Source organism: Lichenostomus cassidix, chromosome 22 (assembly GCF_008360975.1).
Source record: "Lichenostomus cassidix isolate B80296 chromosome 22, HeHo_3.0, whole genome shotgun sequence".
In the NCBI taxonomy this organism is placed as follows: Eukaryota; Metazoa; Chordata; class Aves; order Passeriformes; family Meliphagidae; genus Lichenostomus; species Lichenostomus cassidix.
The window spans coordinates 1,375,011-1,399,095 of NC_139502.1; the positions used below are offsets into that span (position 1 = coordinate 1,375,011).

The 24,085-nt window shown below is 67.7% G+C and overlaps 3 protein-coding genes across 7 annotated transcripts; 1 reads left to right on the forward strand and 2 right to left on the reverse strand.

Annotated features, from left to right (window-relative positions):
* The first annotated feature begins 256 nt into the window (after positions 1-256).
* Positions 257-6,537, forward strand: FHIP2B (FHF complex subunit HOOK interacting protein 2B). The gene is made up of 17 exons (XM_085080867.1): positions 257-362; positions 497-575; positions 1,552-1,721; positions 2,776-2,880; positions 2,993-3,115; positions 3,254-3,424; positions 3,509-3,705; positions 3,783-3,891; positions 4,162-4,238; positions 4,344-4,533; positions 4,605-4,774; positions 4,849-4,968; positions 5,048-5,138; positions 5,217-5,360; positions 5,511-5,651; positions 5,727-5,827; positions 5,909-6,537. Exons 1-17 carry the CDS (start codon positions 318-320, stop codon positions 6,012-6,014), a joined length of 2,139 nt encoding a protein of 712 aa, XP_084936993.1. The 5' UTR covers positions 257-317; the 3' UTR covers positions 6,015-6,537.
* Positions 6,538-6,636: 99 nt separating this feature from the next.
* Positions 6,637-9,192, reverse strand: NUDT18 (nudix hydrolase 18). Its single transcript, XM_085080602.1, has 3 exons — positions 8,066-9,192; positions 7,779-7,992; positions 6,637-7,399 (listed from the first exon to the last, which is right to left on the reverse strand). Exons 1-3 carry the CDS (start codon positions 8,219-8,221, stop codon positions 6,810-6,812), a joined length of 960 nt encoding a protein of 319 aa, XP_084936728.1. The 5' UTR covers positions 8,222-9,192; the 3' UTR covers positions 6,637-6,809.
* A 1,710-nt stretch (positions 9,193-10,902) lies between these two features.
* On the reverse strand, positions 10,903-23,701 carry HR (HR lysine demethylase and nuclear receptor corepressor). Of its 5 annotated transcripts, XM_085080430.1 has the most exons (20): positions 23,683-23,701; positions 22,591-23,427; positions 17,010-17,870; positions 15,560-16,409; positions 14,764-14,935; positions 14,221-14,444; positions 13,996-14,145; positions 13,827-13,913; positions 13,629-13,747; positions 13,435-13,513; positions 13,118-13,284; positions 12,796-13,011; positions 12,545-12,716; positions 12,392-12,467; positions 12,125-12,255; positions 11,892-11,990; positions 11,676-11,815; positions 11,444-11,611; positions 11,234-11,353; positions 10,903-11,155 (listed from the first exon to the last, which is right to left on the reverse strand). In XM_085080430.1, exons 3-20 carry the CDS (start codon positions 17,817-17,819, stop codon positions 11,093-11,095), a joined length of 3,843 nt encoding a protein of 1,280 aa, XP_084936556.1. In that variant the 5' UTR covers positions 17,820-17,870; positions 22,591-23,427; positions 23,683-23,701; the 3' UTR covers positions 10,903-11,092. The 5 variants fall into 5 exon arrangements, with proteins under 5 accessions (XP_084936556.1, XP_084936560.1, XP_084936558.1 ...); XM_085080434.1 differs by lacking the exon at positions 23,683-23,701 and having other exon boundaries at positions 13,827-13,904; positions 22,591-23,578; XM_085080432.1 differs by lacking the exon at positions 23,683-23,701 and having other exon boundaries at positions 22,991-23,575.
* Positions 23,702-24,085: the final 384 nt, after the last annotated feature.

A 24,085-nucleotide genomic window follows, 5' to 3' on the forward strand; every position in this document is an offset into this window, starting at 1 on the left:
GTGAAGGAGTTCTTAGGGTCCATCCAGGGCTTGATCCCCCTCCCTGGTGCGTGTGGGGTTTGTTCCCGTCCAGCTGGGGTCCATCCCTATCCCGGTGCCCTGGCTCATCCTATCCGGAGCAATTTTCGGGCAAACGCGCCTTCCCAACCTCTCCGTCCTCCACCCTCCTCCCGCCCCATCCCGCCGGCAGCCGCAGCGGAGCCGCCGGGGGCGGGACAGGGACCGGGGCGGGGCGGTGACAGCAGCACGGGGCGGGGCTGGGGGCGGCGGGGCCGGGAGCGGGGTCGGGGTCGGGGTCTGTCCCGGGGGTCGCAGCCATGCTCAGCCGGCTGGGAGCGCTGCTGCAGCAGGCCGTGGAGACGGTGAGCGGGACCGGGGGGAGCACGGGAGGAACGGGAACGGGACCGGAACCGGCACAGGAAACGGGAACGGGAGAGGGAATGGGAACGGGAGAGGGATTTCCGTGCCCCCCTGACCCCCGTCCCGGTGTGAGCAGCGGGAGCCCAGCGTGGATCTGCTGGAAGCCTTCATCGAGCACTGGAGGGGAATCACCGGCTACTACCTGGAGGCCACAGGTGAGTGGGGAGCGGGGAGAATGTCCCCGTGTCCCGGGGTGGGGTCGCTGTGCCGGGCTGGGGTCCTTTTTCCCCGGGATGAGGTCTCTGCGACGTGGGAATGAGGTCCTTGTGGTGTGGGAACAGAGTTCTGGTGTCCTAGGCGAGGTCCTTGTGTCCTAAAATAGGGTATCCTAAAAATGGGAATAAGGTCCCCGTGCCCAGGAGGGGGGTTGTGGTGTCCTGGGAGGAGACCCCATGCCCTGGGACAGGACCCCAAATGCGGGGACAGGATTGTGTGTCCTGGGAAACGCTCCCTGTGTCCTAAAATAAGGTCCCCGGCCTAGGAATGAGATCTCTGTGCCCTGGCACAGGGTGAGGGGACAGCTCCTGGGACAGCACCTCGTGTCCTGGGACAAATCCCTGCACCCTGGGATGGCACCCCACGCCCTGCGAGGGATCCCTGTGCGCTGTGGGGACAAGGGACACATCCCCTGGCGTGTGGGGACAGGGCACGGGACACCCCTTCCCAACCCCTGGGGGGATTTACCCACCCGGGGGGCTCTGCCCTGCCCAGCCCGACCCCCTGGCCCCGCGGTGGGTCAGCGCCGCCGGTTTGGCAGGGTGGGGACACTCCGGGAGCGCCGCGCAGGCTGGGACATGTCCCTTCGGGAGCACGCTGCACCCCGGGAGCGCTGAGACAAAGAGCTTCGGCCCCAGTTCCCAGCCGGATCCCGGTGCTGGCCGTGCCGGGGGTCTCCGGTGCCCACCGGCGGCGGCAGGAGCGGGATGTCCGGCAGCTCCTAGGCCGGAGCGGAAGAGCAGCCGCCGCGCTCCATCCTCACATTGCCATCTAGCGTCATCCCCGCTCCGGAGGAGCGCGATTTGGGATTGCCACAGAGCGGGGAAAGCCCGGCGAGAATCCCACCTGGCAATCCCTCCCTCCCTTTCCGGGGTCCCACCGCAGCCCCTCACCCCTGAATCGCGCTGTTGGCAGACGAGAGCATCCCGGCGCGGCAGACAGACATCCCCTGGCGCCTCCGGCAGATGTTGGACATCCTGGTGTACGAGGAGAAGCAGCGGGCGGCGGGGGAGGCCGGGCCGTGCCTGGAGTACCTGCTGCAGCACAAGCTGCTGGAGACCCTGGGAACGCTGGGCAAGGCGGAGGTGGGCGAAGGAACCGGGAAAATCCCACCGGAGGGGCTGAACCTGCAGCCTTTGCCTGCTGCTTTACGTGGTGTTCCTTGATAATTTGAATTTTGGAGCATTTTTACCGGGAGGGGGAGATTGTGAGGAGTGAGATAATCAGGAGGTTTGGCTTTTTTGGGGGGAGAAATTGGTTTTTTGGTGGGAAAAATTTGGCTTTTTTAGGGGGAAAATTTGGCTTTTTTGGGAGGGTCTTGGGTTATTCGATTTAAGTTCCCTGCTGGGATCCTTTCTGGGATCTTGCACTCCATCACACCTCTGCTTGCATGGGAAGGGTTTTTTCAACATCTGATACTTGGCTTTGCAGGATGAGGTGCCAGGTTTGGGAAAGTAAATATTGGCCAAATATATAACAAATATAACGGCTCTGCTGTGCCTTTGTTGCTAATAGTAGCAAATATATAAATATAAATATATTATATATTTTTTTAATTATACATAAATATATTTAATACCATACATGTCTATAACAATATAATATATTTAATATCTTTATATATTTGATATAGTATCTATTTAATTTACTAGATAAATATAAACATATTTATATATTTTTAAATTATACATAAATATATTTAATACAATACATTTCTATAACAATATAATACATTTAATATCATTATATATTTAATATAATATGTAGCATCTATTTAATATACTAGATAAATAGAAATATATTTATAAAATATAGCTATAGATTTTTATTCAAATATAAATAGATTTTTATTCAAATATAGGTGGAAACACGCTGGTCCTTCCACAGTGATGAGGATTTGGGGTTTTGGGGTGCTGGGCTTTAACTCCCTACCGCTGGAAAATGGAAAATAATCCCCCAGATGTTTTTCTTTTAATGCAGGGAACTGAGTTATCCCTGATTATTAAGGGGAGGAGATGTGGGATGTGCTGGGGGATCATTCTGGGTTCACCCCCAGGCTGATTTGGGACAATTCCAGTGAAACCAGGGCGTGGGGCTCGGTGTGACTCCTGTCCCCATGTCCCCATGTCCCTGTCCCAGTATCCCCCCGGGATGAGGCAGCAGGTCCTGCTCTTCTTCAGCCGCCTGCTGGCCCAGCTGCAGCACCCACTGCTGCACTACCTCAACGTCCACCGGCCCGTGCAGGTGAGGTTCCTCCTGTCCCCTGCCACACCCCGGGCTGCCTGGGAGGTGACACCCGCGGGAACGGGGCAGCAGAGCCCCCAGCAGCCCCACATCCCTCTCCCTGCCCTCCCAGAAGCTGCTCCAGCTCAGCGGGGACCACCTGGGCTGCGGCACCGAGAAGGAGGAGGTGCAGTTCGCCGCCGTCCTCTGCTCCAAAATCCAGCAGGATCCCAGCCTGCTGCCCTATATCCTGGAGGTGGGACAATGTGGGATTCGCTGTGGGGTTTGGGCTTCTTTGAATGGGGTTTTTGACTCGTTTTGCAGCCCCATCCCCACCGCAGAGCTCCGCAGAGGAAGGTGGTGGCTGTGATGCTTTTCTTCTCTCCCTCTGCAGGGGAAGAGCATCTTGAACGGGAGGAAAGCCCCGGAGCCACCGGCCAGCCCCAGGGAAGAGGGTTTGGAGCATCCCCCGGGCACTGCTGCCAGCTCCCCTCCAGCCGAGCCCTCCGTGCCGCGCAGGGACAGCAACCTCGTCACCTGCCTGGTGGCACTGTGCAGGAGCAAGGTACTGGCACGGGGGTGGCATGAAGGGACAGCGGCCTCTGCTGGGCGTGTGACAACCCCTGTGCCCTTCTCCTCTTCCTCACAGAAGAGCCGGGTGGCGCTGAAGGCTCGGGAGAACCTGCTGCTGCTGGCAGGGCTGTCCCAGGAGGCGGCTGTCACCTGCCTGGTGCGGGGCAGTGTCCTGTGCCAGCTGCTGGCGGGTCACCTCTGTGACCTGTACAGCGCTGTGCCCGCTGGCACCGACCCTGCTGATGTCCTCGCCATGGACAAGGCCAGCTGGAGGTGAGGGGGGTGCTGGGATGGCGGTCCCAGGTGCCACCCAGGCTGTGTCACGGCCCCATGTCCTCCATCCTGTGCAGGTCGCAGGGGGACAGTGCTGGTGACGAGGCTTTCCCGGGGAAGGAGAGCCTGGCTGAGTTCCTCGGCTGGCTGGACTTCCTGGATGAGCTGGTGCTGGGCGCCCACCCGGTGAGAATCACAGCTTTAATTAATTTGGGGAAAACCTCCAAGACCATCGGGTTTGACCTGTGCTTGATCCCCACCTTGTCACCCAGCCCAGAGCATGAGTCACCTCCATGGTTGGGGACTCCACTGCTTCCCTGGGCAGCCTCTTCCAATGTCCAATCCCCCCTTCTGCTAAGAAATTCTTCCTAATGTCCAACCTAACCCTCCCTGGGTGCAGCTTTGTGTCCCCTTGTCCTGGGGTGTCCCCACACTGACCCCCTCCGTCCCCCACAGCTCGTGGCTGATGCCATCACCGACGCCCTGGAGGAGAAGCTTTTCCAGGGAATCCTGCAGCCGCAGCTCCTGCAGATGTGAGTGACACCGGCCGGGGTGTTTCACCCCCCAGGACCCCCCTGGAGGCAGGACCAGGGGGTTCCCCTTTTTCCCTGGACAACCACCCCCTCCCCTGGCGGCAGGTCAGAGCTGGCCGTGCTGGGCGCCACGGCCGTGCTGACGGGGATGGTGCGGCAGCTCCGCTCGCCCGCCCTGCTCCACCGCCTCGTCCTCTTCCTGCTGGGGCCCCAGCGGCACCCCGAGACCCCCGGGGACACCCCTCACCCCCTGCGTGCTCAGCTCATCGACCGCTGCGACCACCTGAGCGACGAGGTGAGCTCACCCGGATGGGCAGGGGCTCGGGGTGGCAGTGCCAGGGGTCTGACCCCGCTGGCCGTGCCCAGATCAGCCTGGCCAGCCTGCGGCTCTTCGAGGAGCTGCTGAGGAAGCCCCACGAGCACGTGGCTCACAACCTGGTGCTGCGGAACCTGGAGGACAGGGCGTACCTGCAGCGCGGCCACCACCCGCCCGAGGAGCGCGGGCCACCCGAGACTGACCCCGAGGAGGACGGGCTGTGAGTGACAGGGGACAGGGCAGGGCCAGGGGGTTGTCCCCGTAGTGCCCACCCCGCTGACTGACCCCGCACAGGGACCTGGAGGAGGATCCCTATTTCACCGATGGATTCCCAGACAACTTCGGGACAACAAAAAGTCCTTCCCCGGCATCAACCCCATCGGGGAAGGGGCAAGTGAGCGAGGTGGTCAGCAGGTAGGGGTTTGGAGGGGCTGGGCTGGAACGGGGGGGCTGCATCCCCCTCCCCATCCCTCTCATCATCCCTCTTTTCCAGCTTCCTCTGCCTGGTCCCTGAGGAGGCCAAGACCTCCTCGTGCATGGAGGAGGGAGGATATGACACCTACGTGCACGACGCCCTGGGAATGGTGGGTGCCTCGGGGGGTCCCCATCCCACTGGTGGCTGTCCCCACTCTGGCTCTCACCTGCTGTCACCCCCCTGCCAGGTCCAGAAGTGCCGTGCCAGCGCGGCCCCGTGGGGGTGGCCCTCGTCCCCCCGGCCCCTGGACTCCTGTCACCCCGCAGTGGCGTTTTACGAGGGACACTTCCTCAAGGTGCTGTTTGACCGGATGAGCCGGATCCTGGACCAGGTACCAGGGATACACCTGGCCATCCACCCAGGACCCCTGTAATGGGGACAAGGTGGCCAAAAGCATCATCAGAGCTCAGTGGGGATGAGCTCAGGACGTTGGGGGTCCTGAGGGATCCACCAGGTCCTGAGTGAATCCCCCCCACCCCAGCCCTACAGCCTGAACCTGCAGGTGACCTCGGTGCTGTCCCACCTGGCCGCCTTCCCCCACCCCCACCTCCACGAGTACCTGCTGGACCCCTACCTCAACCTGGCCCCCGGCTGCCGCTCGCTCTTCTCCGTCCTCGTCAGGGTAATGTCACCCGCCGGGCTGTGGGGACACAGGGCCACCCCCAGGACACAGGGTGTGACATTTCTCCCTCCCCAGGTGATCGGGGACCTGATGCAGCGGCTCCAGCGTGTGCCCCACTCCCGGGCCAAGCTGCTCCTGGTGCGCCGGCAGCTCCTGGGGCTCGTGCCGGGAGAGCAGTGAGTGCTGGGTGGAGCGAAATGCCCTTTTGGGGGGTGGCTGTGCCCCCCAGAGCCTACCCATGGCTCCTGTCCCCACAGGATGGATCACACGGTGCTCTTCAAGGGGGTGGTGGTGCTGGAGGAGTTCTGCAAGGAGCTGGCTGCCATCGCCCTGGTCAAGGGGCCACCCGAGGGGCCACCCTGAGCCCCTCCCCGAGCCCCCCCTCTCCGGCTGGGCTGCGGTGGCCGCTGGGGATGGCCCAGCCCACCTTCCGGTAGCCCTGCGATGGCCAGGAATGGCCGTGGCACCGCGGGAAGGACCTCGCAGGAGGACGAGGAGACGCCGAGTCCTTCGTTGTCACCTCGGCCAGCCCCGAGGTGACGCCACGGCCCCGTGCAGGGTGCGGAGCCAGCGGTGCTGCGGCTCCTCCTGGGTGGTGGGTTCCTGCTCCCCCCGTGCTGTCGGAGCTGCCCCGAGCCCCCCAAGGCTCCAGCAGGGAATTTCCAGGCAATAATGGGGTGTGTGGGGCAGTGCCCCCCACTCAGCTGCCAAGACTTGATTGTCCCCTGCCCTGGCGCTGTGGCAGGGGGAGTGTGATGTGTGTGACACGTGTGTGACATGTGTGTGTGTGTGACGTGTGTGGTCTGGTGGGGGATTGTCGCCCCCAAACCCCGCACAGCCCCTCCCCAGGGTGATGGGACTCTAATAAAGCTGTGACTCAGCACCACCTCCTGTGTCCCCTCTGTCCCTACAGTGCCTTCCCAACACCCTAAAACCCACTCCCCCCCATATCCCACCCCTAACCCCAGCCAGAGGCACGGAACAAGCAGCAGCAGCAGCCAAATTTATTTTATTTCCACTCTCAGCACCCCCAGACCACAACCCAGCCCTGCACCACCCCAGTCCGTGGGCAGCACATCCTGGGGTTTCCCCCTTCAGCACAGCCAGGAAAACACGTCCCCCTCAGCCCCCCATCCCCAAATCCAGGCTTTCCCAGCTCTAACTCCTCACGGGCACCGCGGCGCTGACCCTCTGCAGGATGCGACCCCTCAGCCCCTCCTCCCGCACCAGCCACCAGCGCAGCGCGGGGTCGCGGGGCTCGGGGGGCTCATCCCGCTGGCTCCCCGGGAGGATGCTCAGCACCACGTTGAAGCAGATGCCATCGGTGTCCCCGTGTCCCCCAGCGCGGTGCTGCAGCCCCAGCAGCCCCAGAACTCCGGGCCGAGGCTCCCAGGCCAGGCGGTCCCGCAGCAGCCGCAGCAGGGGAGGGCGCAGCCCCGCTCGCAGCTCGGACGGGGACGTGCCACAAGCCACCAGGGGCAGCCGGGGCGTGCCGGAGGTGGCCAGCAGCACCCACAAGTCGCCGGCGGCGTTGGAGAAGGGCAGCAGGAGGCGCAGGCAGAGCGGGGAGCAGGGCAGCTCCCGCGGCAGCGTCGGGGGGTGCGGGGGGCTCCGGCGGTAGCGGGCGGCCAGCTCCAGCACGGGCAGGATGTCCAGCGAGCGCAGCGGCAGCGCACGGGGGTCCCCGGGCCACCAGGTGGCTTGCAGGGACTCTGCGTCGGCCTCCTCCAGGGTCTTCAGGGTTCCGCCTGCGGGCACAGGGATGGCAGGGCGTGGGGGACAGCAGGACACCGGGCTGGCGGGGGGACAGTGCCCGGGCGTGGGTAGGTGGGGCATTGAGACCCCCGAGGTGGCGCTGAAAGGTGACACTGCTAGTCCAGCTTGGGGTTTAGGGGCGCGGTGGCAGGGGACAGCGATGACCTGGCACAAAGGTGGACACTGATGGCTGGGCACGGGGGTGGGTGGGTGGGGACACTGATACCCACCACGGGGCTGGCAGGGGACAGCGACTGCCATCATGGGGATGCCACCTCCCATCACAGGGCTGGCAGGGGACAGGGACACCCATGCCGGGGCCAGCTGGGGACGCTCCAGCCGAGCCCCAGAGCAGCAGCAAAGGACACCAACCTGTGGCCCGCGCCAGGAAGGCAAAGCGGATCCAGGCCGGGCCCCTCTCCTCCAGCGCCAGCAGCGTGAGCGGCTCACACTCCAGCCCCGACTCCTCCTTCACCTCCCTCCGCAGGGCAGCCACGATGCCCTCGCCAGGCTCCATCCTGCCCGCGGGCAAGTACCACTTCCCCCGGCACTCGGCCTTGGCCTCCTGCACCAGCAGCACCGCGTCCTGCGGGGGGCCATGGGTTACTGGGGGGAAAGGCTGGCTGGACTGGGAGTACTGGGTCTGGGGTCTGCCTCACCTCCTCGTTGAAGAGCACGGCCAGCACGACGTAGCAAACGTTCCTGCCCAGGCGGACGGGCCCGGGGGTCGCGGGGGAGCCCTCGAATGTTGTCCCCACGTCCCAACCGCTGCCATCCAGCACCGCCTCCAGCTCCGGCACCGGCGCGTCCCCCATGGGGACGGGGGTCCCGCGGCTGGGGACGGGGAGAGGGGCCAGCTCAGGGCGTGGCGGGGTTTTGGGGAGGGGAGGGGACCCCCCAGACGTGCAGGCGAGGGGACAAAGAGCCGCGTCGCCGGTGGGGCTGCAGGGGGTGGTGAGGGAGGGGCTCCGGCGATTGTGGGGTGCACGGGGAGGGGGAGTGAGGCGTGCTGGAGGAGGGGAAGGGTCTGCTGGACTGGGGGATGTGCAGGGGGGTGTAAATGGGGAGGGGTCTGCTGGGCTGCGGGGGCACGTAGCAAGGGAAGAGCTCGGTGGCCTTGGCGATGCAGGGAGGGGTGCAGAAGGGGAAGGGTCTGCTGGACTGGGGGACCCCCAGGGGGGAGTAGGCAGGGAAGGGGAAGGGGAAGGGGTCGCTAGGTTTGGGCAGCCGCGGGGGGCTGCGGTAGGAGAGGGGCTGGCTGGACTGGGGCAGGCATGGGGGGGCGCCGGAGGGGAAGGGCTGGCTGGACTGCGGGGGGCACAGGGGGCTGCCCGGGAAGAGCTGGCAGGATTTGGGGAGCCGCGGGGGGCTGCGGTAGGAGAAGGGCTGGCTGGACTGCAGGATGCACGGGAAGCTGAAGGAGGTGAAGGGCTGGCTGGACTGGAGGATACTGGGAGGAAAAGGCTGGCCGGACTGGAGGATACTGGGGGGAAAGGGGTAGCTGGACTGGTGGTTACTGGGGGGAAAAGGCTGGCCGGACTGGAAGAGAGTGGGGGAAAAAGGCTGGCCAGACTGGAGGATACTGGGGGGAAAAGGCTGGCTGGACTGGAAGAGGTAGCGGGAAAAGGGGTGGCCGGACTGGGGGGCACTGGGCGGAACGGGCTGGCTGGACTGGAGGATACTGGGGGGGAAGGACTGGCTGGACTGGGGGGCACTGGGAGGGTAGGGCCGGCTGGACTGGGGGATGCCCGGGCTGGGGTAGAAGAGCTCGCTGGGCTGGGGGTGCCGGGGGCTGCAGCTGGGGGGACTGGGTCCCAGGGGCGTGTAGGACTGCAGGGCGCTCTCGGGAAGGGCTGCTCCCAGCCGGGGCTCGGGGCGGGGGGCAGCGGGGGCAGGGGTGAGCTGGGCTGCAGGGTGGGCTAGGGGGCGTTAGGGCTCGGGGCCTGGGGGGCTACCGGGGTTTGGGGGCTGCAGTGAGAGAAGGGTTTGGGGGCTGCAGGGTGCGGGAAGGGAGGGTTTGGGGGCTGCACTAGAGGTTTGGGGGCTGCAGTAAAGGTTTGGGGGCTCCAAGGAGGGAGGGTTTGGGGGACTGCAGTAAAGGTTTGGGGGGCTGCAGTAAAGGTTTGGGGGCTGCAGTGGGGGGACGGTTTTGGAGGGGCTGCAGTTAAGGGTCGGGGTGATGCAGAAAGGTTCTGGGGGGCTGCGCTAAGGATGGGAGGGATGCAGTGAGGGTCGGGGGGATGCAATTAGGGTCGGGGGGCTGCAATAGGAGTCGGGGGGCTGCAGTAAGCATCAGGAGGAGGCCGTAAGGCTCGGGGAGATGCAAGGAGGCTCGGGGGGCTGCAGTAAGGACGGGGGGGATGCAGTAAGGGGCGGGGGGCTGCAAGAAGCGTCAGAAGGATGCAATAAGGCTCGGGGAGATGCAGTAAAGGTCGGGAGGGCTGCAGTAAGATCCGGGGGGGTGCAGTCGGGCTCGGGGGGCTGCCATGAAGCTCGGGGGGCTGCGGCAGGAGCAGGGCGGGCTCCGGGGGTCGCCGGGAGCGCTCCGGGACCCCACCGCCCCCCCCGCCCCGCGCATGCGCCGCCCACTCACCGCGCCGGGGCTCCGCCCAACCGGCCACGCCCACCCGCTCATCGCCCATTGGCTACCCATCCAGCGCGGCTCGCTGCCTATTGGCTAATCCTGCTGTCACTCACACCGGGAGGGGCTTATCCTTAAAGGGGCCGCGTGGGTGCGTGGCGCAGAGTTAATTACAGGCGGTAATTAGGCGGTGCTGATTGCACGGGGGACATCGCATGGTGCCCATCGCCTCCTGCTAATGGCACAGTGCCCGTCGCACGGCGCCCTTTGCCCAGTGCCCGTTTCCCGGTGTTAATTAATTGCCCCGCGCTAATTGCCCCGCATCAGTCAGCAGGGATGGAGCAGCACCCCCAACCTCTGCGCAGCGCCATCCAGCTGTTCCCAGATGTGTGGGAGGCTGCTGGGGCTGAGCCCGAGCCAAACTCATCCCACCGGTGCCCTCCGCCAGCTGCCGAGGGCTGCAGGGGACCGTGCCACACTGTCACCCCATCCTGGGACACCGCAGCATCCCTGACCCCGATGGGATGGAGGCGGGAATGATGAGAGTGATGCTGGAGCATCCTTGATCCCGATGGGATGGAAGAGGGATGACGGGAGAGCATCCCTGACCGTGCTGGGATGCAGGGGGGATGCTGGTGATGCCTCCCGAGCATCCCTGACCGTGATGGGATGGATGGAGTGGGGATGCTGGTGATGCCTCCCGAGCATCCCTGACCGTGCTGGGATGCAGGGGGGATGCTGGTGATGCCTCCAGAACATCCCTGACCGTGATGGGATGGATGGAGTGGGGATGCTGGTGATGCCTCCAGAACATCCCTGCCCACGATGGGATGGATGGAGTGGGGATGCTGGTGATGCCTCCCGAGCATCCCTGCCCATGCCGGGATGCAGGGGGGATGAACAGAGACACCGAGCTGGGTGCTGCTGGTGCCAGCGGCCCCGGCACGCTGCGGACACTTTATTCCTCCTGCCCCGAGCACCCCCGGGAGCTCTCGGAGCAAAGCGCCGAGCGAGAGGCGCCCTGCCCGGGCTCCCCGCGGCATCCCGGCCGCAGCCGTGGCGGTGACCGAGGCTCCCAGCGTGCTCCCGTCGCCGTCCCGTGGCCTCACTTGCAGCCCCGCAGGACCCCCAGCGCCTCCCGCACGGCGGCGAAGATCATCCCGTCCAGCTGCGAGGGGGCAAAGAGGGGGTTCAGCACTGCTCAGCCCACCCCGGGACCCCCAAACACCACCCCCAGAACACCCACCTGGCCGCGGAGCTGGCGGGCGGTCCCGGGGAGGTCGCTGCCGAGGTCCCGGAGGCGGACGGCGCTCTCCGGGGACAGGAATTGCTGCTCCACGTGGATGGTGCCGGTGAGGCTCTGCACCTGGCCGGGCACGGTGCCATCAGGGTTTGCCGTGCCTCAGTTTCCCCAGAGGGTTGGCACAGCCCCTCGGAGGGGTTCAGGGCCACCTACCTGGTGGGGAGCCCCGGCGGGGATCAGCACGGCGTCCCCCGGGAACTGGAGGAGGCTCCAGCTGCTCACCCCGCACTCCTCCCGCAGCCGCCGCCGCAGGGCGAGGTCCAGGTAGCGGCCGGGTGGCTCCGCAGTGACAGTCCCCTCCTGTCCCGGCTCCTCGGATGCCTGTGAGGTGCCAGGGGTGAGCGGAGCCGGGGGTCGGAGCGGGGCCGGGGGCTGGGACACCCACCTTCCGCAGGAAATCCCGGATCCGCCCGGCATCCTCGGCACGGAAGATGTGCCACAGAGCCGCTGGCCTGCCGCCCGTGTCCCCGAGCCGCTCCCGCAGCGGCGCGTCCAGCTCATCCCTGTCCCCCGGCAGGAGCACCTCTGCGGGCAGAGAGGGGGCTCAGGGGGGGTCTGGGCGGGGGATCGGGATGGGGGGACCCCCGCTCTGCCCCCGTACCCCTCGGTGCCGGCGCTGCGTGGGCCAGGATGCTGATGGAGTCGGCTGCTTCCACCGTCAGGTTTTTGGTCCCGATGTTGCGGTGCTGCGGGGGAACACCTGGGAGCGGGAGCGGGATCGGGGATGTGGGTGAGCCTCGGGCAGCTGCGTGGGCGGGGAAGCCCGGGTGCCCCCCAAAGCCCGGGTGCCCCCCAAAGCCCGGGTGCCCCCCAAAGCCCGGGTACCCCACTCACCGTAGGCCACGCGGACTCGTGGGCGCAGCCAGCGCCGGCCCCGCTGGCCCCTCGGGTAGGTGGCGAGGTTGAGGCGGCCGCTGGCCCCGCAGTACTCGGGCAGGGGCAGGCTGGCCCGCAGGTTGGTGGCCCTGTGGCACAGCGGGGGTGTGGTGACTCTCGGGACCCCCCAGCCTCCCAAGCCCACCGAGCCCCGATGTCCCAGCCCTGGTGCTGGCACAGTGGGGAGTGGGCATCGGGGTGATGCCACCCTGTGCTGTCACCTACCGGCTCGGCTCCATGTCCCCAAAGCCACTCTCCAGCTTCAGCAGGTCCCCACCGCTCTGTTCCTGCTCCGGGGGTGCTGTGGGAGGGAGCACGGGGTCACACAGCTGACCCCAAAATCACCCTGGGGACCCCACAGGCTCCTCGTCCCCTCACCTGCGCTGGCGGCAAAGCCATCCCAAAACTCGCGGCTGCTCATCCTCACTCGGCTCCCCGGTGCCCGCAGGTTCACCGCCTCCACCTCCTCCTCCTCCCCCGCGGGCTGGAAGGATTCAGGTCCCCACAGCCGCCCCTCCAGCCTCCTCTGCAGCCCTGAAACCAGGACGGGCTGCCGGGGCAGCCAGGCCTCAGTGGGCTCAGGGGGCTCGGGGGGTCCCGGCTGTCACCCCACACCCCGGAGGGCTCACCTGGCCCTGCCGCCAGTGCTGCTGGAACAGTTTGTAGTTGCTGGCGTGGCCGGGGTCGTGCAGCCAGAGCAGCCCGCTGGGGGACAGGACGCAGTGCGATGCGGGGGGCTCCGGGGGGCTGGGGGGGCTCAGCTCGCCCCCCGCCTGCCTCTCCTGGATCTTCTTCTCCACCACGCGGGCGATGATGCTGTCCAGGATGCTGGTCAGGCGATTATCCTGGGGGGGACGGAATCGGGGAACCCCTCAGCCCCCGCTGAGCCCCCAGCCCCACCAGAGCGGGGTGGGCAGCAGGGTTGGGTGGCCCGATGGCCGCGGGACTCACGCTGGGCAGAGCGGGCGCCACGGGGGCGAAGGCCATGCGCACGCCGTCCTGCCCCAGGCACAGCTTCACGGCGGTGGAGGCCAGCAGGTCGCAGAGGGTGGTGGTCTGCACGGTCCCCCCCCGCACCGGGGGCTGCCCGGGGGACGGCGGCCCCCCCTCGGGGCTCTCTGCTCGGGGGAGAACACGGTCAGGGTTGCCCACGCCGTCCTCTGCATCTCACCCCTCCGCCCAGCACCCCAAAAAGGAGGGGGTGCAGCATCCCTGACCCCCCCGGAGCGGGGCCGTGCCCGCGGCGGGGGGGTCGCAGCCGGCCCTACCTTCCTTGATGGGCCGGGCGGGGTCGGCGGGGCCGTGGCTGCGGGGTGGCACGGTGGGCACGGCGGCACCCGGCAGCTCCTGGAACACCGCGGAGCAGGTGGGGATCCAGGTAGGAGCCACACCCCACCCCCCAGACACCCCCTGTGCAGGGTTTGGGGTCCATCTGAGCCCCCTTTTCCCCACCATGCCATACCTGCCTGCCCGGGCACTCCGCCTGGCTCTGCTCCGCAGCCTCCTCCCCGCACGGACAGCGAGACTCGATGCCAAACTTGACCCTGACCTCGTGCAGGAGCTTCCAGAGCCGGGTCAGGACTGGGGACGGATGGCGACAGGGGTGTCAACCCCCCAGCAGTGGGTCGGGGGCGGTTCTGGGGCTGGGGGACACACTCACCACAGGTGGGGACAAACTGCGTGGGGACCAGGGACGACACGTGGTGATTCCGCCCAGGGGAGCACTCGGGTGGCTGCGCTGGACCCTCTGTGTCAGAGAGAGGCTGCGTTTGTCCCCACAGAGCCCCCCGGGGCTGACACCTCCTTCCCACCCCTCCCTGTCCCCATACCAGCGCCATTGTCCTGCCTCCTGCTGCGGTGGCAGTCGGGGCACAGCTGGAAGCCACATCTGGCGCAGCTCCAGTGGGAGTTGAAGAAGCCACGCTGGCAGGCGTCACAGAGCCGGGGGGCTCCTTCCCCCCGCCTCCAGCCCGTCACCCCTGCGGGAAACACAGCCTCAGCCTCCCGATGTCCCCAGTGTCCCCGGTGCCACCCCCGCCCTGCTCCCTGCTTACCCTCCGGCCCGCCGGGGGTTCCCAGCCCCGCGTCCCTGTCCCTGCGGACGGCGTCACAAAAGGGATCCCCCAGGACCCCCAGCAGGTACTTGGCCAGGCAGAGGCTGCTCCCCACATTCCTGCCCCCCAGCTCGGGGCCGGCAGCCTCCAGCAGCTCCCCCTCGGCCTCCCCCAGGGTACAGAGGCCATCGACGCTCAGCTCCCCGTTGTCCCCAAGGGCGAACCTGCCGAGAGAGGGGACAGGAGGGCGCTCGGAAGTCGGGGGACAGGATGAGGTGCTCCAAAGTGGAGTGACAAGAGGCAAAAATTTGGGGTGGTGGGAGAGGATGCTTGAAAGTGGCCGAACAAGGAAAGGATGCTCCAAACTGGGGTGAAGGGAGGGATGTTCCAAAGAGGAGATGCTCAGGAGTGAGGAAACAGGAAGGAAATACTCCAGATTGGGGTGATGGAAGGCGACATTCCAAAGTGGGGTGACAGAAAGGGACGCTGCCGTGTCCTGCCGGCCCTCCCCACCCTGTGAGCCCCCAGGAGCCCCAGGCTCACCTGCGGAAGTGCATCAGCCTGCAGGTGCTCTCGGGGGGCTCCTCCTCCTCCTCTCCCTCGGGGTTCCCCCCGGCGCGGGGGGCACAGGCACAGCAGCGGGGGACACTCTGGGGCAGCGCAGTGCAGGGCAGGCTCTGCAGGCACCACGGCTCCCCGGCACGGCTCGGCGGCTCTGGGGACACGGGGACAGCTTGGGGACACCGTGGAACCCCATCCACACCAGCTGGGAGGGATTGGAAATGTCCAAGGCCAGGTCGGATGGGGCTTGGAGCAACCTGAGCTAGTGGAAGGTGTCCCTGCCATGCTGGATTTGGGATTTAATGGACTTTGAGGTCCTTCCCAACCCAAACCATTCCCGGATTCTGGGATTCTATGACTGGCACGCTGCGGCGGGGGCTGGAAACTGGGCCAGAAAGTAGGGCTGGAAAGTAGGGCTGGAGCTCGGCAGAGGTCAGGGCTGAAATGCCAACACGTCCCCGAGGAGTCCCTGACCCAACCGCGGCACTTCCAACCCCCGGGAATCCCACCTGAGGGTTCCGTGCCACCCCAAAGGGGCATTTCCACCCCCTCGAGGGTGTCACGCTGCCCCAAAGGGACATTTCGATCCGTGCCCACCCTGGGAATGGCTGCCAGCCCCAGTCATGCCGGGAAAAACCCCAGCGCAGCAGGTTCCGCAGCCCACACGTGTTCCCAGCTCGCGTTGTGGGCGCCGGGAACGGGGAGGCAAAGTTCCCTTGGGATTGGGTGCTGCCGCCGCCCTCTCCCCGACCTCTCTGCGCATCCTGTGCATCCTTACCTCCTCCTCCCAGCTCCATCCTCCTCTCCTCGGGGTCCCCCGCGCTCTCCGTGCCATCGCCCGGGCACACGGTGGCCTTGGTGCCCCTTTTGGCCGCCCCGGCGCCCTCGGCGGCACCTCGGGGCCCTTCGGCGGTGCCGTGGGGGCGTTTGGCCGAGCGCTTGCCCTCCCCGGGGGGCTCGGGACCCCCATCCCGCCGGGAAGCTTTGGAGCGGGGCAGCGACTGCTCCGAGTGCCGCGTCAGCCACGTCTTCTTCAGCTTGGTGTGGTTGCTGGGGGGGCACGGGAAACGCCCCCCGGGCATGCCCAGGGTGGGCTCGAAGGGGTTGGGCACCCCGCAGCCCACCGCCGGGCACCCATCGCAGCCCGGGGCGGGGCACAGACAGGTCGCGGGGGGCTCCGGCTTGGCGACAGCCGCTGGGTAGTGCCCGTCCGCCAGCAGGGGGGATGGATTGGGCTCCCCGCAGCTCGGGGGCGAGCCGGGCTGGCCGCTTTGGTAGCCCAGGCGCTCATCTTTGGGCTCGGAGGGCCGTCCCGGCCCCGTGTCCGTGGAAAAATCGGCGCCGTGGGGCCGCGCGCCCACCCAGGGCCTCCCGCAGCCCCCCGCGGCCGGCTGCAGGAGGAAGAGGGGGTGGCCGGCGCTGGGGGGAGGCGTGCGGGGATGGGGAGCGGGCACCGCCGAGCTGCCCCCCGCCCGGCCATCCCTCCACGGGGCTGCCGGCAGCTCCGGCACCGCCGGCTCCCCCTCCCCGTCTCTGTCCTGCCCTGCCTGGCTCTTGCCCAGCAGCTGCGACGCCGCGTGGTTCTTGGTCGAGGGGTGGAAAGCGGGTTCTTTCTTCGGGTAAAACTCCTGGAAGGGAGCAGAGGGGGTGCTGTCACCCCAGGTGTGGGTCCCCATCCGGCTTCTGTCCCCCACATCCCTGCGAGGGGGTGATGGGGAGCATCCCACCCCCCTGCCTCAGTTTCCCCACCACCCTGCTGGGCCGAGCGGCAGCCCGGCGCTTCCCACTCCCCGGTGCCGCAGTTCCGGGGTGCCCGTGTCCCCCGCTGCCAGCGTGGGAAAGGAATGGGGAGCCGCAGCGGCGCGGGGTGCGACGGGCGCGCCCAGGGCTGGCAGCGCTGCCTCCCGCCGCCCCCGTGCCGCGGCTCCCGCCGCCGTGACTCAGCCCGGGGGTGGCATCACCCGGAGGGACACCGCGGAGCACAGCATCACCCCGGCGGCGCGTTGCCCCGTGACTCGGGGGGCTGGGACCCCCCTGCCGAGGTGCGGGGGACAAAAGAGGGCTGTGTCCCCCTCGGGGGGTGCTGCCCGGCCCTGTCCTGGGTGAGGGTGACAGCATCGCCTTTCGCAAGCCGCCACTCCCAGGTGAGGCTGGAGCCACTGTCACCCGCGAGGAGCACCGGGGACCTCCGAGCATCCCCGCTCCGGAGCCACTCCGAGCTCTCCTACCTTGTTCCCTGAGCTGGAGCAGTCGTCGAAGGGGGTCAGAGCCGTCTTGCACCTCGGCGGCACCCCCAGGTAGAGGGGCTGTCCCCAGGCGGGCGCGTAGGAACCCAAACGCCAGTCCACGCCGGCGAACCGCCCGTCACCCATCGCTCCCGGTCCCTCCGTCCCCGCGCCGCCGAACGGGGGCTCAGCCGGGGGTCCGGTGGGCAGCAGCGAGGACAGCAGGAAGGGGCTGTGCTTGGCTTCCACGAGGAAGGGGCAGTGGCGGAAAGCCGGAGGGTCTCCGGCCGTGTCCCCCGCCGCGGTGCGGGGCTTGCCGGCGGTGCCGGGGCGCTGCGAGTCCAGCCCGGGCACGGGCAGGGGGTAGCGGTGGTACGCGTGGCTGTAAAGGGCCAGCGGGGCCAGCACGGCCTCGGCCCAGCGCGGCCCCGGGCGCTCCTTGCACGGCTCCCCCCAGCCCGCCTTGGGCTGCCCGTTCCTGGGGGGCAGCAGCGCGGGGAGCTCAGCTCCGTCCTTGGGGCGGCACAGGACGTCCCGCAGGCACGGCGGGGCCGGTGGGTAGGGGCAGCCCAGCCGGCCACCGGCGAGCTCCCGGACGGGTCCCAAACATCCCTCGGAGCCCCTCCAGGGACATCCTTTCTCCATCCCGTAGCTCAGCTTGCCGGGCTCCGGGTAGCCCGCGAGTCCCAGCTCGGCAGCGGCGCTTCGGGATAGAACCATCCCGCTGCTCTCCATCCCCCGGGAGTCCTGCGCTGCGTCCGGGGCTCTTCTCCACCGCGGCGGGGTCTCCCCCATCCTCGCGTCGCTGGCCATGCTGCTCCGACACTCATGTGGTGCTCAGCGCCGTCCCGGGCAGGCCGGATCCTGCGGGCGGGAAGCGAAACATCAGCGGGGAACCTCACCGACCCCTGCCCGGCCAGCGGTGCGGGGAAACTGAGGCACGGGGATGCTCGAGGGTGTTGCTGGGGGGCTGCCGTCAACCCCCCAGCTCCATCCCCCCGTGTTTGATGTGAAGCTCCCCGGCATGGCGAGGGGATCCCCGGCTCCCGTGCCCCGCGGCATCCATGGGGATGCACGATCCGGGCGGGCACGTGTCTGGGGCGTGTGTCCCTGTCCCGTCCCGTCCCTCCTGCGCCCATCCCGGCGGGGCTGGCGGCCGGGACGCACCTCGCGCCCACCAGTCCCTCCGCACCCAGCCTGGCCCCGCGCCCGGCCGCTGGCACCCAGCGTGGGGAGGCCGTGCCCCGCGCAGGTATTTGCCTCCGGCCAGGGCTGGGCTGCGCTTCCCAGGAGGGCTTCCAGCGAGGGGGGAGCTCCCCGCTCCCAGGGGCCCCTCCTGGGAGAAATGCCTGGGGAGATTTGCTGGATTGAGCCTCCTCCGGGACCCGGGCCACACGCAGACGCGGCGCGCGGAGCCAGACCTCGTAGCGCGGGCGGTCGCATCCCTTCCCCTTGTCCCCCAGCCCTCCCTGTCCGGCAGCTGGAGCAGCCTCGGGGGACAGGCCCAGGGTCACAGAGCCGCCCTGATGGCCGGGATGGGGACAGGAGCAGGGCGGGGACAGGAGCGCCTGTCCCCAGAGCTGCCTGTCCGCATCACACCCTCTTCCCAGAGAGGGCAAAGTCCCCATTCCCACGCTGCTCGGGAAGCACCCCGGGGCACCCTGGGGCACAGGGACACCCTGGGGACACCCACCCCATCCCTCCAGCGCGCAGCACACCGCCAGGCTCTCCCACCCAGCCAGGCTCTCCCACCCAGCCCCATTTCAGGAAGCTTCTCCCAGCACAACTCCCTCCCAGCTCCCCGAAGCTGCCCCACCACCTGCCATCCCCCAGCTGCCCCAGGGTGACATCGTCCCCTGTCCTTCATCCCGTCCGGAGCACCGTCTCGCTGCTCGGCGAGCATCCCACAGCTACCTGGAGGGTCCATCAGGGACCCCAGTGCCGAGGACGAGCGGGGGTCTCCGCCGGTGACAGCGTGTCCCGGAGAGGCGAAGCCGGGCGGGCGGGAGCACCTAAACCCACAGGCTGAAGGGATCCGGCTCCGGGATCTGGAGGAGGCAGAAAGCCGCCCGGGCGGCCCTGGGGATGTTCTTCTCCGCGTGCCGGAGCTGGAGTTTGTGATCCATTGGCTTGGGAGACTCCGTGCTCCTCCTGCCTATCGTCCTACGAGCTGGGGGTCCCGGCGGGCTGGGGTGCGGGGAGAGGGGTGCCCAGGGAGCAGCGGCAGTGCCAGCGGGACCTTCCCCCGGCTCTAGGCAGCCTTGAGCATCCTGGGACAAGGCGGTGGCAGCGGCTCTGCTCCCCACGAGCGTGCAGCCTCCGCCGGCTCCGGCAGCGACTGGGCGGGCGGGAGGGATGCTGGGGCTGCTGACGCCCGGGAACCGGGAATCGGCGCGGTGCCGGCGGTGCCGCCCAGCCCCGGGGGCACCGGCGGCGGTGCCAAGGCGGGCAGGTGTGCTCTGCCCCGTGCGGGTGAAGAAAGCGCCCTTTGTTCGCCAAGGCCGCCCCGTCACCAATGAAAGGCTCCAGCCGCCCGCTCCGGGCGAAACTGGGATGGGAGAAACACCGGGATGGGCCAAGAGTCCCTGTCCTGGTGCTGGGGAGCTGGTGGGGGCATGGAGCATGCGGCCATCCTATGGGATGTGAGTCCCAGCGACCCCAAACCCCTTCGGCTTTGCCCAAAAATTACAGATTCGGCCTCAAGCCATGGTCCAGAGCTGTGTCCATCCCTCCTCCAGCTGCCTGGGAAGAAGGCAAAGCTCCTCTACCTCCCTGCAGACCCCGCAGCAGCCTGGTGGGAAGAGCAAGAAGTCCTCCAAGGGCTGCAGAGGGGCTCTGTGGGGCACAGGGATGCTGTGACAGCATCCTGATGGTGCCACCCTGACGAGGGACGGGGAGGGACTGCCTGAGGCCACTTGTCCCTGCTCTGCAGCCCACCAGGATCACACGGATCCCAGCCGTGCCCTGCAGTCCTCCAGGCAAAAGCTGGGACCTTGTGGGTGCTCCCCACACTGTCCCCCAGCCCCAAAAACACCCCGAGCCCAAACCCACCAGCTCCCACCGCCTGCGCTGCAGACAAGCCCAGGAGAGGGAGGAGCAGATCCAGGGGGTCTCCCAGGTGGACACCCCATTCCTGGATGCCCGGGGAGGTGGTGCTGATGCGCCGTGCGGGTTTATGTAACCTGCGTGTGTCCCCAGGCCGTGGCCGCCTTACATAAACCGCATCCCTCGGCACGGCTGGCCCGGCACGGTTCGGCACGGCGCGGCGGCGGGGGACACGGGAGAAGGGGTGAGGGCAGGCCAGAGCTCTCGGGAGCCCAGCAGCGCCACGAACCACGGGCTGCCTCCAGCTCAGCAGCTTCCTTGCGGTCTGGTCCCGCTGGGAGCCGCGAGCCGGGGTTAACCCTTGCTGGACACGGCTGGGGCCACCGCGTGCCACCGGGGTCACCTGGCCGTGGCGGCTGGTCCCATCGCACCGCCAGCGTGGGTCAAGCCATAGCGGGACCCCCCCGAGCCCTGCTCGCCGAGGAGGGGAGGGTTTGGGGGGCCGCGGCGCCCGGGCGCTGCTCGCTGCACCCAGTGGGTGCCAGGGAACAGGGAGGGGACCCAGACAGGGCTCGGGGCGAGGGAGAGCCCGCGCCTGCCTGCGATGAGAAGGTGCTGAAAGACGAACTCTTCCCGTTCCCTCCCTCCGTTCCTCAGGAATGATGGATCCGGAAGGGTTGGGACGGAGCTGGCAGCCGGGAGGGACCCCAGGGAAGGGTCTGGTGTGGCCGGGTGGGTCTGAGGGTGCGCGGGGATGTCGCAAATGTCGCCAGGGAGGGGACAGGTCGCGAGGGGATGGACACATCGCCCCGAAAGTGGGAAGCCCCAAGGAGGGTCCACGGCAGCCCTTGCTGGGGCAAGGAGCAGGGAGCCGGGGGGATGATGGAGGGACAACAGGGAATTTCCCACCATGCACTGGGAGAGCATCCCTGGGCACTGTCCCCTCCCCATGCCACGCTGCCCTCGGCGTGCCAGCGAGCCGGAGGCCCTGGTGAAGCCTTCCCAGGGCCAGCACAGCCCCCACGGGGTAGCCACGCTGTGGGACGCTCTGCTGGGGCTCAGCCATAGCCTCCCCAGCCCAGAAGCACCATCCGTGCCTGCCTCCCACAGCCCCAACCTCTGGCCGAGCTCCCTCCACTCCCCGCTTGTCCCAGCACGACCCACTAGGGTCCCCAGGGTGATCCGAGCTTGAGTTCTGCCAGCTGGGGGGTCACCCCTCTGAGGAGGGGCGGTTCTGCCTTGGTGGCTTGGCACAGAGCTCCCAAATCCCTGCTTGTTTCCCCTAAAAAAGGGGGAAATCAGAGGGCGAGCAGAGGGACGGCAACACCCCCGAGCCCAGGGCTGGCCAGAGCGACGCCGCGGGAGGCCGGAAACACCCGAATTAGAGCCCTTGGCATCCCTGCCCCGCTCCACGCCACAGCACGGGGGGGACGCTGTGAGGACGGGGGGCAGAGGGACATTGTCCCCACGGTGTCCCCTGCCATCGTGGGGGGTGCATGCGGGACAGGAGGTTCCCGCGATGATCCAGCACTGGGGAAGGGGACAGATGGGGTCCTGGCATCCCATAAAATCTCTCTGCTGATGTTCCAGCAGCCGAGGATCCTGCCAGCCCTATCCCAGTTCCCACATCACCTGCCTGGACCACAGCAGCTCCAGACCCCCAAGAGGGCACTCCGCACCCCCAGACCCACAGGCCGCCTCAGCCTGGGGCGGAACCCAAAATCCAGCCTTTTCCTCATGCAAAATGGATCCCTGCTCCGGCTTGCCCGGAGTCCACTGAGCGCACACAGAACCACAGCCCTTCCTCTTCCTCCTCCTCCTCCTTCCTCCTCCTCCCAGCCCCGGCACGGAGCCCGGTGCGCACCTACCTGCCTCCACCGCGGCGCAGGTGAGGAAGCTGAGGGCGCAGGCAGAGGAAGCAGCCCCGATCCCCCCCTCCCCTGCCCAGCACCGGGCGCGATGGCCGCGAGAGCTTTTGTTAATCTGCACCCGGCGCTTAAATAAAAAAAAGAAAAAAAAAGAAAAAAAAAGGAAAAAAACCCCACGTCAAACCTTCAGGAGTCTGGAGGCTGCGGCGGAGCGGAGGGCACGGGAGGACACTCACTCCCACACGAGCAGCTTTCTGGGAATTAGGGCCACAGCCCAACTGCTCTGGCAGCCTGCGCTCCCCTCCAGCCCTGGCTGCCGGTGCGGCGGGGCCTGGGCAACCTCCCCGCTCCCGGTCCCGGTCCCGGACAGCCTCACCGGCCCCGCCGCCGCACGGTCGGACACTTCTCCCGACCCTAATCTCCCGCTTTTCCCTGGGGAGGTGAGTAAGCATCGCTAATCCCTCTCGCTCGGCTGACGGGGACAGACGAGCCGCTCCCCCCGGGCTGCACCCGACACCCCCGAGCCGCGCTCCGCAGCCCAGCTCGCCCCTTCCCCGGGCGGCTTTGGGGCGCTGCACGCCCCCAAGGTGAAGCTCGGGGCGGACGGAGCGAGGAGAAGGAGCGGCTCGTCCCCGTCAGAGGAGAACCGCGGGATGTCGCAGCCAACCCACCTTTGCCGGTGTCCCCCATGCCCGTGTGCCAGCCCCGCGCGCGGCGGGGCGATGCCGGGGGGGACGCAGGAGGACCCGGAGGTGATGGATGCTGCCGGATGCTGCCGTCCCCGCATCCCTCCTTCCCGCCCCGGGGGAGGACGGGCAGGACGAGCCGTCCCGGCAAGCCCCGCTGCGGGGGCACGGTGCCCGTCCTGTGCCACCCCCTCGCCCCCCCTCCACGTGCCCGGGACTCCTGTTTACCCAGCGCCAGGAACCAGCTTCAAATACCTTGATGTAATTAAAAGCTCACCCCGGGGCCAAGGGCTTAGGACGGCAGCCAGGGACACGGGCAGCCCGCTGCCACCTGCGTGCCGCACAGGCAGGGCTGGCAGCTGCCCGCGCTCCTGGCAGCACCTACCTGGCAGCCGCCGGGGGCTCCTGCCCTCAGCCCGGGCCCCTCCGGTGCCCCCGCCGCGCTCCCGGGCTGCCCCGCCGCCGGGGAGCCATGGTGACGGGCAGGTGATGCGGTGACACTGCTCCTGGCTCGGGGATAACGGAGTCAGGAGCGACGGGCGGCCCCTGCCCGCTGGCGAGGCTGTGCCTCAGTTTCCTTTGGCTCCCGGAGATGCTGTGCCTCAGTTTCCCCAGGTGCCCGCAGATGCTGCGCGGTGCCCGGGAGGAAGTCCCCAGCACGCCCTGAAGGTGCTGCCCGGGTCCCCGCGAGCCTGGGGATTGTGGTTCCCAAAATCCTCAGCCCAGCGCCCGTGGTGTCACGGCAGGGACACGGAGCCGGAGCCTTCCTCGGTGCCAGCGCGGGCTGGCTGGGGACAGACGGGTCCCCGGGGGGACAGGCGGCTGCGGGGAGGAGGGAGGGATGCAGCAGCGTTCCTTCAGCTGTGTCCTCCCACACTCCCGTCACCTCGAACGCCCTTTTCTCGACCCCTCCCGCCACCGCCGCGCTTCCCACCCGCCATCCTCTTCCTCGCCATCCTCCTCCTCCTCCTCATCCTCACCAGCGGCTCACCGGCAGCCTGGGGGGCATGTGCGCGCTTGGGGACACGGTGTGGGGGCGCAAGGGGTGCCCCCCCAGAACAGGATGGGAGGTCTTACCTGCGCGGCAGCGCTGGGGAAGGGAGGGGAGGTCTCACCCCCCGCCCGCCCGAGCCCCCCGCCCGCGGCTCCTCATCCCGCCCTCCCTGCCCTCTGCGGCGGGAGGCAGCTGAGAGCTCCCGGGGCTGCCAGAAAAGAGGCTGCGTTTAAACAACAGACATAATTATGCTTTTGATACCGTCTGCTAAAAATACAGCGCGGTGCCGCGCGGGGAGCCATGTGTGCGCGGCCTCACATGGCTCCCGCCCGGAACAGCTGACTCAGGCAGCGGCCACCGACAGGGGACAGCCGTGGGGGGAGCCAGACCCCCACCTGGGACCCCCAAACAGCCGGTTAAAGGGGGATAAGGGCAGCCCAGGGATGGCTAGAGCATCCCACCGCAAAGGCAGCTGCCCCGCCGGGT

Coding starts and splice junctions, on each gene's coding strand:
- NUDT18 (XM_085080602.1), bottom strand. CDS start 8,221: ATGGGGGACGCGCCGGTGCCGGAGCTGGAGGCGGTGCTGGATGGCAGC. Junction 7,993..8,065: donor CCGTGCTCTTCAACGAGGAG/GTGAGGCAGACC, acceptor GGCCCCCCGCAG/GACGCGGTGCTGCTGGTGCA. Junction 7,400..7,778: donor CTTCCTGGCGCGGGCCACAG/GTTGGTGTCCTT, acceptor CTGTGCCCGCAG/GCGGAACCCTGAAGACCCTG.
- HR (XM_085080430.1), bottom strand. CDS start 17,819: ATGGCCAGCGACGCGAGGATGGGGGAGACCCCGCCGCGGTGGAGAAGA. Junction 14,445..14,763: donor AGGCTGATGCACTTCCGCAG/GTGAGCCTGGGG, acceptor CTCTCTCGGCAG/GTTCGCCCTTGGGGACAACG. Junction 12,256..12,391: donor GGGGACATGGAGCCGAGCCG/GTAGGTGACAGC, acceptor GCTGTGCCACAG/GGCCACCAACCTGCGGGCCA.
- FHIP2B (XM_085080867.1), top strand. CDS start 318: ATGCTCAGCCGGCTGGGAGCGCTGCTGCAGCAGGCCGTGGAGACG. Junction 1,722..2,775: donor GAACGCTGGGCAAGGCGGAG/GTGGGCGAAGGA, acceptor TCCCTGTCCCAG/TATCCCCCCGGGATGAGGCA. Junction 4,534..4,604: donor GCGACCACCTGAGCGACGAG/GTGAGCTCACCC, acceptor GGCCGTGCCCAG/ATCAGCCTGGCCAGCCTGCG.